The following is a 12,912-nucleotide window of genomic DNA, read 5'->3' on the forward strand; positions in this document are numbered from 1 at the left end:
CACGAAGCTCTTGTCATCGGGTATTGTGCTGGGAGTGCTTTGCCTGTTTAATAAACAGGTTTTTTCCACTTCTCTCTGAGGAAATCTTTTTTCCCGAACCAGTTGGAGGAGGGGAGGGCGGCCTGTGGGAGGGTTTCTCCAAAAATCTGCCTGAAACCACAACAAAGGGGCAGCATGGATTGCCCTAGGGTATGTAAATTTGGCTTCTTTTTTTTGTTCTCTGTTGTTTCTAAAATCCTTCTCAATTACAAGCATCCTAACTCTGGTTTTACCGCCACCACTTTTCTATCAGTGGAATACAAATGCTGCAAACCCTTCCAGGCCCCAAAGAGAATAATCCTGCTCATGAGAAGTTCATAGAAGATGAGTAAACACCAAAACAGACTGGTTCAACAAGTACCAATGTGGCAATTTCTGTGCAGTGGTGCACTTTTTTTTCTCACATGCCATTTGCTTGCAGGTTTGATTCACGGCACAGAGAACCATTTTCAACTATGCTGTCACACTGTATAGATCGGAGAAACCTGGCTTCTCCAGGCAGTACTGAAGTGTATTTGTAAATATATATGTGGACATTTTTTCCTTTCCTTAGCAGTTGATGGACTTCTGACATGGGATTATAGGACAGTGTTATCATCAAAATGACAAGATCCTTGTTTGGCCTTATGGCACCATGGCAAAAGTCCAAAACTGCATTTTTTTTAATACACTGATGAGTAGAGTGCAGGAAACCCTGGCAATTCCTTGGCCTGAAACACCATCATTGCTCTGTATGGAGATTTAAATGATTGTTTAGGGGTAAGAAAGAGCTGTCAGAGAGTCAAAGGGAGCTGAGTGCCCACAATGGCTGTTAGCTCATGAAAGAACTGCAGTTCCCAGATCCCAGGTGCCTATATCCAGCACTCCCAAAAGCATCATGTCTCTTCCAACACAGGGCTCTGCAGCTGCTCCTGCAAAGGAACGTTATCTTCTTCCCAGCAGCCATGGGATCACCTTGATTTAACAACTTTATTCTGGACTCTTACTTTGTTGTTCTAAATGGTCACAATATTTTTAGTATCAAAAAAGCCCATTTAGGAAGATGGATAACGTCGATGATTTTTTTTCTGGTCACTTCATAAGGAAAATTTCAATTTTATCTATAAATGGGGGGAAGATGTACCAAAAGTCTGTTATTTGAATGAAAACAAATGTGTTGACATTCATTCTGCTCTAAAGATTAACTAGTCTCAGGCCCAAAAGAGATGCATATCATTTCAAATGAGTCACAGATTAGAGAAACCAGGGTTAGTAACACAGGCTACAACAATAATTTTTTAACACTGGAGATCAAAGGTTGGCTTACGTAGTTCATGACCATATGTACTGAGAATCAATTGAAAGGCTATGTATAAAGCAGGAAATAATGGGGTATTAATTCCCCAGTGAAAAAGAAGTATTTATTTGTATCTCTATGAATAGTTATTGAGTAATTTGATTGATTGTACCTTTCTTCTGTTTTGTGCAAACTTGAAAATTCAACAAGCCTTTCAAACATTAAACGCTGCTCCATGATTTATTAAATTGCAGTTTGGAAATTAACTTTAGAGAACTCGAGATGTAACATGCAATCCTCCCCATTCTGTGCTGGGTCACTCAGTGGTTACACAAGGACAACAACAGCAACAACCGCTCTTTGCAGCACCACACTGAAATGCTTGTCATCACAGGCTGGCTCTTATCCGGCTTCAGAAACCTAATTAGAGGTGACTTTGAATATCTAAAATGGTGGGGCAGACTACAACAGTGATCCACCAGACAAATTATTGTCTGATACAGCTTGCTGAAGTTAATGGCATTTGTGTCTCATGTGGAAGTTGGTTGTGGCTGTGAGTTACTTCAAAGCTGAATATGTTAGAAATGAATGGGATTTTAAAGCGGAGGTTTGTTGCATCCTGGCTATGGCCACATGCATAATTTATACACTGGCAGAACTAGTATTTAGTTATGTAAAATAATAGTGATTTTTTCATAGGTTTTATTTGACAAAAAACTTCAATTAACCAGATGTAACATTTCCTTAAGTTTAGATGCTACCAGAATGCAGTCACAATTTGTTTGTTCTTATATGACAGAATAATTTGTCATTGGTCTTTTACATCTCCTGAAGAAAATCTGTTGACATTTTCTTGCAAAAGCTTGCGTAGTAAAATGCAATTTATTTGCCAGCAGTGCAATGTAATTTATTTGCTACAAGCTCCTGCTTGTGCCTCCCTCTTCACCAGCTCTGCCAGGATGCTGCTCCTGTGCACAGCATGCTGCTGTTCCCTCATTCCCACAGGATGCTGGCTGCTCCCACACTTCCAGGCCCACTGCACAGGGGATGGAGCAGGACTGCACTCCTTCCTTCCAGCTGCCAGCCACAAGGGTGGGGAAAGCAGTGTGTTATTTCCAGGACATCTAACAGGATGGAGGCTTTCACAGCCTTCCTGCTCCCATGTAACAGGCGCATTTTTTGAGGTTTGTTGGGAGGTTCATCTAGCCTCTCCATCACTAAACGGGGACTCTGAAGTCCCTTGGGATTTGAGAGATCCATGCATAGGAAACTCCTCAGCCTGTTGCCTAGGAAGTTGTGCCAGATCTCAGAGCTGCACAGCTCTCCTTCAGGTGACATGCTGTCCATAATGACCCCAAAGGTGTCTCTAAGTGATACTTGAGTTACCAGTTATACCTGCAACATACACCTCACGAGGGGTGTACCCAAGTTACACCCCATGAGAAAGTCTGAAACCATCTTCAAAAGAGGTAAATCCACAGCTGGCTGATTCCAAATATTGTACCAACTTTTCTGACCAACTTAGCAGCAGGGAATTACTGATGTGTGCAACACCACCTCCAAACTGGAGTAACACTGGCATGACCATATTTGTCCATAGGGAAAACTCTCTAGATAGGAAACTGAATTAATGGGTATAAATTCTATGATTGCCCAGAGTGGGTACAGATAACTGCCATTAAAACTTCTCCCTAATGGCTTGATTTTTTCCCATTCCTGCAGCAACCTTATTTTAATCTGCAGAAAACCACAGTGCTTGAAGAGAAAAAAGATCACTCGCTTCTGACACATGATTTTTGCTGCATGAAAACAGCATGACTTTGAAGGAAGAGAATAATTTTTAAAAGGGACCTAGGACTAAAATAAGTATACAAAAGGGAGCCTTTATGGAGCAGAAGCTGAATGAAAACTCCAGTGTCTTAAAAACCTGAGAAAAAGTCCCATTCATCTGTAATTAGCTTGTATCTTGAACTCATTTTTTAAAGTGCCATTTTAATTGGGTTGAGTAGCACATTTGGCTGTTTTTGTTAAGCTTGATGTTAACAGCTCTTTTGCTCAAAGGAGACCACTTCTGAGGAATAAAAATGACACAGCAGTAATCAAACACTCCTGTCACATGGAGGGGGAAATCCCCTTTTACTTAAGAGAAGTGCAGCAGCCCCAATAATCATCACGTGACTAAAGTTAACTGCTACCTTTTCAAATGTGGAATATGCTTCACCTGATGCAATAACGACCCAAAGCAGTTTTATTTTTTAAGTAAATTGAAAACCTTATCCTTGTTAGCCTACCAGAACCATCAATCTTTCATTTCAGATTGAAAAACAATGAAAAAATAACAGGCCAATGGAAATGCACTGACAAGGTTTTTCATTTAAGAAAGATAAGAACATCGTGAAAATACAGCTTGCTAAGTGCTCTTTCTAATTTGGTATCTCATTTCATAGAGCAGCAAGGATCAGAAGTCTGAAAAGAATATTCAATACCTCAGGGTAGATTTAATCCCAAAACCAATTAAAGGCTGATTTCTATCTGCACTGCAACATCTGAAACTTCTTGATGTAAGTAACCCAAGTGCTGTGGTATCAGGGACAGGAACGCCCAGCAGAGCACAGCACTGGCTTAGCTATGCACCTCCCAGGGCTCCAAGTCAGCTCATCCTCAGCACACTGCTGAAGCTGAGCTCTAAGGAAGCATGCACCAGAGCTGCTTACTGAAAGATCTGTTCTGCCTTTCCTGACCTCCCAGTGCTTCCCTTCACCTCCTCCCAGTATGGCCTCCAGGAGGTGTCAAATCTTCCTGCTGCATTCTGCTGAAAGTGAACTGGCACCATCCCACCGAGATCCACAGCTGTGTCACTTCACATCCACAGGGATACTGGATCAAAGATGGAACATTGCTTAAGATGGAGACAGTGTGATGTTGAATATGTATCTGGACGTCAGAAGCATACTGGAACAGCCTGCTTTTAGAATCTCTGTGTACTGATTTCTACAGCTCGGTACAGCAGAGGACAGGTCACTACATGCAGCATTGTTAATATGTATAAGGCAAATCCAAGCAGATGCTTACTGAGTTGTGCTCTTGCTGGAATATCTTCTCATTGCAAAAGCCACCATGGCTTTGAAGAGGTACTCTTCATTAGCATCCCAGGCATACTGTAAAGGAAAATGGAAAACAATTAATTTCAGCATCAGTGCTGGCAGTAGAGAGAGGGAACAGAGTCGCTGAACTTGAAATGCTGTATTGATCATGAAAATGAATAAATTCTCTGGTTGTGCTAAGAAAATAAATGCCCATTATTTAGTATGGACAAAGGACTTTTTCTAATGGATAAAAAAAAAGGTCAACATAAACTGTAATATAAATAATATAAACTGCAAAGAATGTTTCCAAAAATTGAATTAACTGAATATTTCTGGAAGCTGGCCAAACTGGAGATGTAAAGTTTATTATACCAAAGACTCGGCATATTACTAGAATTCTCCCCACACAGCTGCACTCATGGCCTTGCCTCTTTTGCTGGAGAAGCTCAGTTAAAATAGAGAGTTTAAATCCATCCTCAAAGACTATTTGGCTCTGGCCACAAATAATAATTAAAAAATCCCTATGTTTAAGGCGGTCTCTAGGAGCTGGACATTAGGGCACCAGGAAATAAACTGAGATTGCAGCCTTATTGCTGCACACTGTCCTGATTACAAGAAAACTCAACTACATTACAAATTATTATATTGCATGCGAGATAAAAGGAAGAAAATAGCATCCTTACTACTCCAATAAGAAGAATGTAGGCTCCAAAACCAGTCCTCTGTTGCCTTGATGAAAAATAACGCTTTCTTAATTTAACTTTTCTGAGACAGCTTCACTGGGTTCCCCTGAGCTTCAATTCACATATGCAATTCTAATGACCTGTAAGAACTGCATCTATTACATTTTTATAACAGGAGCCATGACTGAGGCATACTGATTGAATTTCTTCCCCTTTCAGCAGATTACAAAGATTATTAGTTTCTTGGAATTATATTAAGGGAGGTTAGAAACAGCTTTCTTCAGTCAGTCAGAACACAAATCTAATCTTTAACTTTCAGCATTAAAAAATTCCGGTCTGTAATCATCCAAACCAGAAACCCAATGGTGTGGACACTTAACTCTGTTGTCAGCTTGGACCTACTTTTTTATGGTCCTTTATAACACATTCAAAAAACTGCAATGTACATCAAAATGCAGTAAACAGCATTGAAAATTCCAAATCTTAATGCTGGTTTTTAAATTCTGATTTTGGGTGCATGGAGATGCAATCTCTCCACAAAAAAAAAAAAAAAAAAAAAAAAAAAAAAAAAAAAAAAAAAAAAAAAAAAAAAACCAGAGAGACTCCAACTTTCAGGTGTCTGCAGCCCTCATGTTGGACTGGCATCCTGGAAAACTGAACAGGAAAGGATGCAGTCATTCCAAGGGCAGAAAATGATCTTGTTTATCATCCCTAGATGAATGATGAGTGAAATGGACTCTTTGAGATGAGACAGGACAGGGACAACAAAGCTGAGGCAGCAGACAACCTGAGCAGCATTAAAGTGCAGCTGCACTGCTGAGAAGCTGGGTTCTGACTCACCACTCCTGCCTTGTGAATGAAGGGGCTTGTGAGCATACTGTGGTAACACTTGCCAACCTGTGAACTTAAACTGAAAAAATAACCCCACAGAGAAACTCTTTGGAAAAAATTTATAAAAGCCTGTGTTCTGATCCCGCTGCACTGATGAAAACATGACAGTATTGAGAGCAACTAGTACTGAAAGAAAAAGAGACCATATAGTAAAGGAATTAATACAGATTGGAACCATAGAACTATTTATCATAATTTTAAAGATATCTGTATTTAAACCATGAAGCACAATTTGCAGTACTAAAAGGGAAGATCTGTTTTTCTGTGTGTGGTACTATTGACTGAATCCCTATATGCCATCTGCAGTCTTTGAGAACAGGTCCAAAAGGACGGAAAAACCAATTTGTTAGCCAGTGGATTAAACCAGCTGCAGAGATAATTTAATCAGTTGTCATGAAAATGGATAATGATGAAGCACAGTCCAATTCATGCTCACATGGACATAAATACAATGCAGCACTACCAAGTACATGTATTCAGTATGTTTATGTTTAGTGCAATGCATATATACATGCACACTTTGTCACAGCTGTCATAAATAATGCAGAAGCCTAGCACTTCTTTAAGTCAGAGTAACAAAAAGGGTATCTCAAATCAGAGAAGATAATTTGTAGTGAGGAATTCCAGGCCCATTTGAAAGAGTAAGTACTTGAAAAGAGACAGAATAAACAGACAACTGTGAGAAAGAGCGGGAGGAGATGGCAGAGAAAGCTCAACAGAAATCAGGGGTCTTTCTGAGTTAGGAGAAGTTATTGCAGACAACCTTCTGGGCAGAAGAAAATGGAGACTAAACAGGAAGTAGAGGAGATGGAGACAGCCGTGGGCTCCAGGTGAACAAGAACCTGTACATGACTGCTTACAGGAATGCACAAGGGGGAGGCAACATACTGAGGAGGAAAAGGCAAGAATAACTTTAAGCTAACAAACTGTATGAACTCAGGACAGGTGGGCACGAATTTCCAGAAAATGGTTTCTAATCAACAGCTTTCTCTAATCAGAGGTGCAAGGAAACCTTGAATAATTTGGATTGGAAAGGACTCTAAAGACTAGTTCCAACTCCCCTGCCATGGGCAGGGACACCTTCCACTAGACCTGATTCATTCTACTATGGGGCTTTATCAGCTTCATCTTTATCCTCCAAATGCAAAGGCCTGGAGCACAGCTGATGACTGAGGATGTCCCTATGCAGTGCAGCTATTGATGCACACTTTCTGCTGCTCTAGAGGTAACATTAAATATCATTTGCAACCACACTTAAATATCATTTGCAAGCACACGCTGTAAACATAACTTATCAATGAAACACTTCATTATGCTCTCAGAACTGTTAAATTTACCATCTTCGTTGCATTACAAAGGAACCAACACAAAGACATTGGCTCAGTTGCACTTGGCATCTTCTACAGGTTAAGGAGGAGCAGAACTGGACACAGCTAACTGTGAAAAGCAATCTTAAATGCCTCTTAGTGAATGAAGATGATGAGATAATGCATGAAAAATTATGAGTGTAGGCTGATGATGGGGTTAAAAGCTGTAACAGTGCTGTAAAAGACAACATTTAAGATATGAGAATATAGTATTACAAGATTGCTCTGAGCAACCTGACCTGATTTCAGTGTTGACCCAGCATTGAGCAGGAGAGGACTAGGGGCCATCCAAAATATCTTCCCTCCTGAATGGTTCTGTGCTTAACTATACAGCCATTCAGACTGCAGAGTGGCTACAGACACAGAAGCACACTTCTGGATCCCATCTGGTGGCAAAATACAAGGTGTATGTCAGCCTTCCTCCTCTTCATCCTCTACTCTGGAAGCAGCCTGAATACATGAGCCGGAAGGGAAGTGTACTGTCTACTTCAGCTGACTGCAGCCCCTGAGGTGCCAGCTCTTTGACTCTTATGGTTAAAATGAGTGGTGATATCAAGTTACACAGACTTGTCAGTGCCCATCACTTCTCACTCCCTAGTTCCCTGTGTCCCCTCTGCTCTCTATCCCTCTGCCGGCTCCATGAACAGAAAGCAACTAGTGACTAGTAGCCACTCATAACTAGTGACTATTCCAGAAGCCACTCATAATGTCAAAACCATTCTCAGAGAGACTCATAAATCACCGTCCATTTAGGCCTACAGGCACCGTGTTTCCTCCCACGGATCAGCAAACAGCATCCCTGTCAAGTACATCCATTATTTGCAAATAAAGTGGTAATGGCTGAATACCTACTGCATCAGAGCTGCTCTTTCCAGCTCCATTGTGATAAGAACTAAATAAATATACTAAATTGAACTCCCTGCCTCAGAGTACAGCTTACCTGGTGAACAAATTTAAAAATGGTGTCTTGTTTTTATCAGCCTCACACAGAGGGGATGGCATGCACTACACCATGTGAAAAGCTGCACTGACCTATTTCCTATGCCTCTGAATGTACACTGCAGTTATCCTGCCACTCCTAGTGAAAAATTCCCACAGTATCAGGGCTTTCTGTTATCATGGAGCTTGAAGTGACCTGGGAATGAACCAAGCTGACTGTGTCCTACTGTGACACACTTTTCTTTGCTAATATAAATAAATAAAACAAAGAAGTAAAGTGCCCTAAATTCTTTAACAGAAATTAATTTCAGTTTCATAGTAGTTTCAGTTTTCAATTTCAGTAATTTACAGAGAAGACTGCAATGGCAATGGGAAGGAACTACTGCTACATGTGTACTTAATAAATTGTTTATTATTTGTGGATGATTTTCTGTTTCATACTTTCAGCAAGCTGTTGTTCTAAAATGCTGTTCTTGATTGTGCCATTCTTTGAACTTTCACACACTGTTATATGACATAAACAACTACAAAAAACTCCAATAGAATCCTCAGTTATCGCTTTTTTCCTAGCATTATGAAGTGCCTTCATGGGTAATTATTTGTCTCATACCCTTTTTGAATGAAAAAAAAATAATATTATCAAACAACCTCCCCTTATTTTACTACAGCTGGAAAAGGAAAAGGCACTAAAAAAGTACATTACCAGGAACCATAATTTTTGTTCTTTCCTATTATGTTGAACGAAGATTAAATCAAAAAATTAGCAGTTATCATCAAGAGGAGGTTTAATAATTATTTTGACATATTTTCAGCCATAGTATTACACTATTTTTAATAATTAAAAAAAAACCAAAAAAACTAGGCTAGCACTACTATTTAATTAAAGCCTCCCACCCAAGAGAATTTTCTTCACTATGAATTTTGAGACATTTACTTTAGCAGGTATCTCAAATATTTCTTTGTACTTTGTCTGGTTTATGAAATCACCAGTGAAATTTAGGTCCCTGCTAATGTTACTTTGAATTACCTGATCCTTCAGGTAATATTAGAACAGCTTCTACAGCCATACGGAATTTCTCGTATCACCAGTCTTTTAAAACATGTAACCTACTGCTTGTTGTTTCCCAGGGCTCATAACATCATCAGACACCAGACTCACAGCGGACATGAATTGCTAGGAGGTTTCATACCTAAGTTTCTGCTGAGCCTTGTTAATATGCTGCAGATTTGCTCTAAGTATTCAAAACTGCTAACAAAGTATCGGGCTCTGACATATTAAATAGTGCCTTAGATAAGAAAGGACCACTGTCATCTAATGTCCCAATCTCTTACATATCTCTCATTGCTCACGCCAGTATTTCTACATTAAGCCCAAAGATCTGAATTAAGCCAAAGCATTTCAGTCCTCCTGAGACAAACCTGTGCACCACAGGCAGAGAAGAAAGGCCACTATCTGAAGCCCTGCATTAGCAGGGAATTGATGAGACATGCTTGAATGATCTCTACAATTAATGCTTGTCTGAGAGCCTCATATAAAGTCCCATTTCATAGAGACCTAAAAATCTTTTCCTGCTTCTCTGCCTAGACATGCTTGACTTTACAATTAGCACTCTTGAGCAAAAGTGCTTTTCCCAAAATACAGACTTGCATTTATGCAGCACTTCTCATACATAAAGTATAACATCCCGACCTCTTTTCCAGGGGACAAAAAAAATTTTTGACAGAAAATTACCTTTATGAACAAGCAAGCTTTATATTTCTCCTAAAGGATACCATTTTAAGGAGTGGACTAGTCAAATATCAAGGAATGAATGCCTGGATCATGATTTGAGCAAACTATTACAATTAACACCGTAGAACAAATTGCCTGTGATGTATTCAGAAATTTTATAGTATATATTGCACTTATTTTGTCAGATACTGAGTTAGGAAGAATATGTGAAGATATTTTACTTACTGCATTATCTCCCAAAGCTGTTTTGATACTAATCCGTACTTTGAAAGCATTCTGTGCATCTGACACAAAGAGAAAAAAAGCAAACATATTGATAGTCACTCAAAACAGTATTTTAAATCATTTACTTCTCTGATTATTTCACAAATGTCAGTTTCTAAATGTGTCATAAGAAATCACCTGCTTAGGAGAACAGAAGTTACTTGCATGGAAAAAAGCCCTACAGAGTCTCAACGAGGTTTACTGTGACCTCTTTAAGTGAGACCAACCTCTATACTTAATTTGCAAACTCATAAAAGAACTGAATGCTCAGCATTTCAATCTTCAAACTGAAAAACAACCTGTTAAAACAAAAATCTTAGAAGCTGGCAACTTTGTAGTCTAAACTGATAGCTACTTTACCTAAAGAAAGAGGGGAATCAGCTCCAAATCTTACCTGGTTTGCAGAGCTCAGCATGAGCAATGGCAACTACAGAGAGTGTAAGCAGCAAAGCCCGTAACATCCCGTCAGCATGGAAAGGTTGAGGCAAAAAGAAGTGAGTCTCCCCTGTAAAGCACTCTTAAACTTTGTGTGACCCAGGATTAAAGCATGAGGAGCACAAGTGAGCGACCAAGTGAAAGGTTTAATAATTAACCTCCATTATTATAGCTAAAAACAGGCACTAGAAACAACTGTCTTCTGTTAGTTATTTGCTACCTTTCCCTGCAGTAAAAAAACCCCAAAACTCTGGTCTTGTAGACCCACTGTGTGTACATGTACACACACGTGTGGAAGTATTTTAATGCACTCTGCACTATTAATCAAATGTTTACCAAGACAAATAAATAAATGTGGAGGAAAAACAATTCAGAAACTGAAATGTATTGCAGGTATTTGAACAGTCTCTGCAATCTAGGCAGCAAGACAGGATTACTTTATTTCCTTCTGTTGCTGTACTCCTCCTGTAGCCACTCTGATTAACTGTTAGTTCCTACCTTGAAGATCACTTCAGAATTACTTTCAGTTGGTCCTTTAGCACCAAGAAGTGTGTCTTGAGACTTCAAACCCAAAGAGCTTCACATGAATGACAAACAGTGAGAAAATCTGACTTAACTGTGGGGCTGAATTTATGAAAAACAATAACCAATGTTTACTGCATTAGATACTTGGACTTTCACGTAACAGAAACTGTGATAAATGTGCTAAAGTTAATTCGTGTTATCAAATTATACAAGGTAAATGTTGAACTGTATAAAATATGAATGTTAGAAATGTGTTCAAATGTACATAAAGTAAAGGTAAAATGTAGAAACTAAAAATTAGAAATTTCCTGGCTTGGGAAGCACAGGAGGGACACGAGGAAAGTATGATTGGAATTACCAGAGAGGGGGCCTTGAAACTATTGCTGCCGGGAATCCCTGAAAGGAAACAAAGAACCACGGAAGAAGAAGATACAAGTCCGGAGACCAAGATAATCACTTCAGATGGATATCTCTACTCGTCTCCGCTGAAATTAACATATACACGACACACCCGGACCCGATCATCAACAGCATTGTTCCACCCTACCGGTCTATTCAGACCTCCGATACCAGGACTTGAATAATTAATGAAGACGCCTCGGAGAGGATAACGTCAGAATTTCGGACTTCACTCCGCGATCTTGTGTATAAAAAGGGACAGCCGGAGACCAGAAATTGTGAACTTGGGGGGGATACCAGGCTGACAGAGCTTGTTATCCGCGTTCACCCGGCACCGATCCCGGGCTCGGCGCTGTCCTTTTAAATTGTGGCTTTCCGAGACTGATATTTTGTCTCAAAATAAAATTCTAAATTTTGATACTTTGAATTTGGTCGATCTTATTTATAACAATTCTGGTGACCCCGACGTGATTGGAGTGATACCGGGACCCCCGAGGGACCCCCGTCTCTGACCAGGAGGCGCACCGCTGAATTCAGCGGCCTGGCGGAACTGGGGTGTCCGGGAGGAACCGATCAACCACACGACGAACGAAACAGCGAAAGCCACATTTAAAAGGGAGATAGGCGAGGTCAGAGCTCTCGGGGAACTCGGGGAGGTTTTTTCTTTGGAAGCAGAACCTCCGGAGCCGCGGTGAAGAAATCTACTCATAAAAATCTACGTGCACGAAGAATCCACGCAGGAAAAGGATCGTAAGTATTGCGTGGTTGAGTGGGGAGTGACCGAGCGTGTGAGTGAGACGTGATTTTATCACGAAGCGAGTGGGACCCCAAAATCGCAGTTCCATAGTCCCGCGAGGGGCGTGGTCGGTTGCGGGGGAAGCGAAAGTTTCGGGGGTAAAACGCACCTCACACGTTAAGCCCTGAAAACTCGGGGAGTTTTCGGAAAGGGGGGTCGGTCACAGGAAGGCTGGGAGGGAAGGTTACGTCCTTACAAGAGTTCCGGGGACTGGTAAACCTTCCAGCCTTGGACCAGGGACGGTCCGGGAAGGAAGTAAGGAGAAGAGAGCTCGCATACACCAGAGGAAACCCGGGGGGGGAGCGATCACCCACAAAGGGCTAGTATCTGGTAAACTCACACCATGGGACAGACAAAAAGCAAAGCTAGCAAAAGGAATCTTAGGAAACCAAAGCGGGGAACCGGTAAAGGAATCCCTGAAATCCCAGTTGAGAGCCCGCTGGGATGGATGTTAGAACATTGGGAAGAATGCCCCATAAG

At 40.6% G+C, this 12,912-nt stretch overlaps 1 protein-coding gene across 1 annotated transcript in view; it reads right to left on the minus strand.

Annotated features, from left to right (window-relative positions):
- The window catches only part of CLTRN (collectrin, amino acid transport regulator), a 30,137-nt gene extending 19,329 nt beyond the window's left edge, over positions 1-10,808 (minus strand). Inside the window, exons 1-3 of the mRNA XM_040055972.2 lie at positions 10,672-10,808; positions 10,239-10,297; positions 4,388-4,473 (exon numbers count right to left, since the gene is read on the minus strand). Coding sequence (XP_039911906.1) covers positions 4,388-4,473; positions 10,239-10,297; positions 10,672-10,738 — 212 coding nt within the window. The 5' untranslated portion in view covers positions 10,739-10,808. The remainder of the gene's footprint in view (positions 1-4,387; positions 4,474-10,238; positions 10,298-10,671) is intronic.
- Between the last annotated feature and the right edge of the window lie 2,104 nt (positions 10,809-12,912).

The sequence above is a fragment of the Hirundo rustica genome, chromosome 2 (assembly GCF_015227805.2).
Source record: "Hirundo rustica isolate bHirRus1 chromosome 2, bHirRus1.pri.v3, whole genome shotgun sequence".
NCBI lineage: Eukaryota > Metazoa > Chordata > Aves > Passeriformes > Hirundinidae > Hirundo > Hirundo rustica.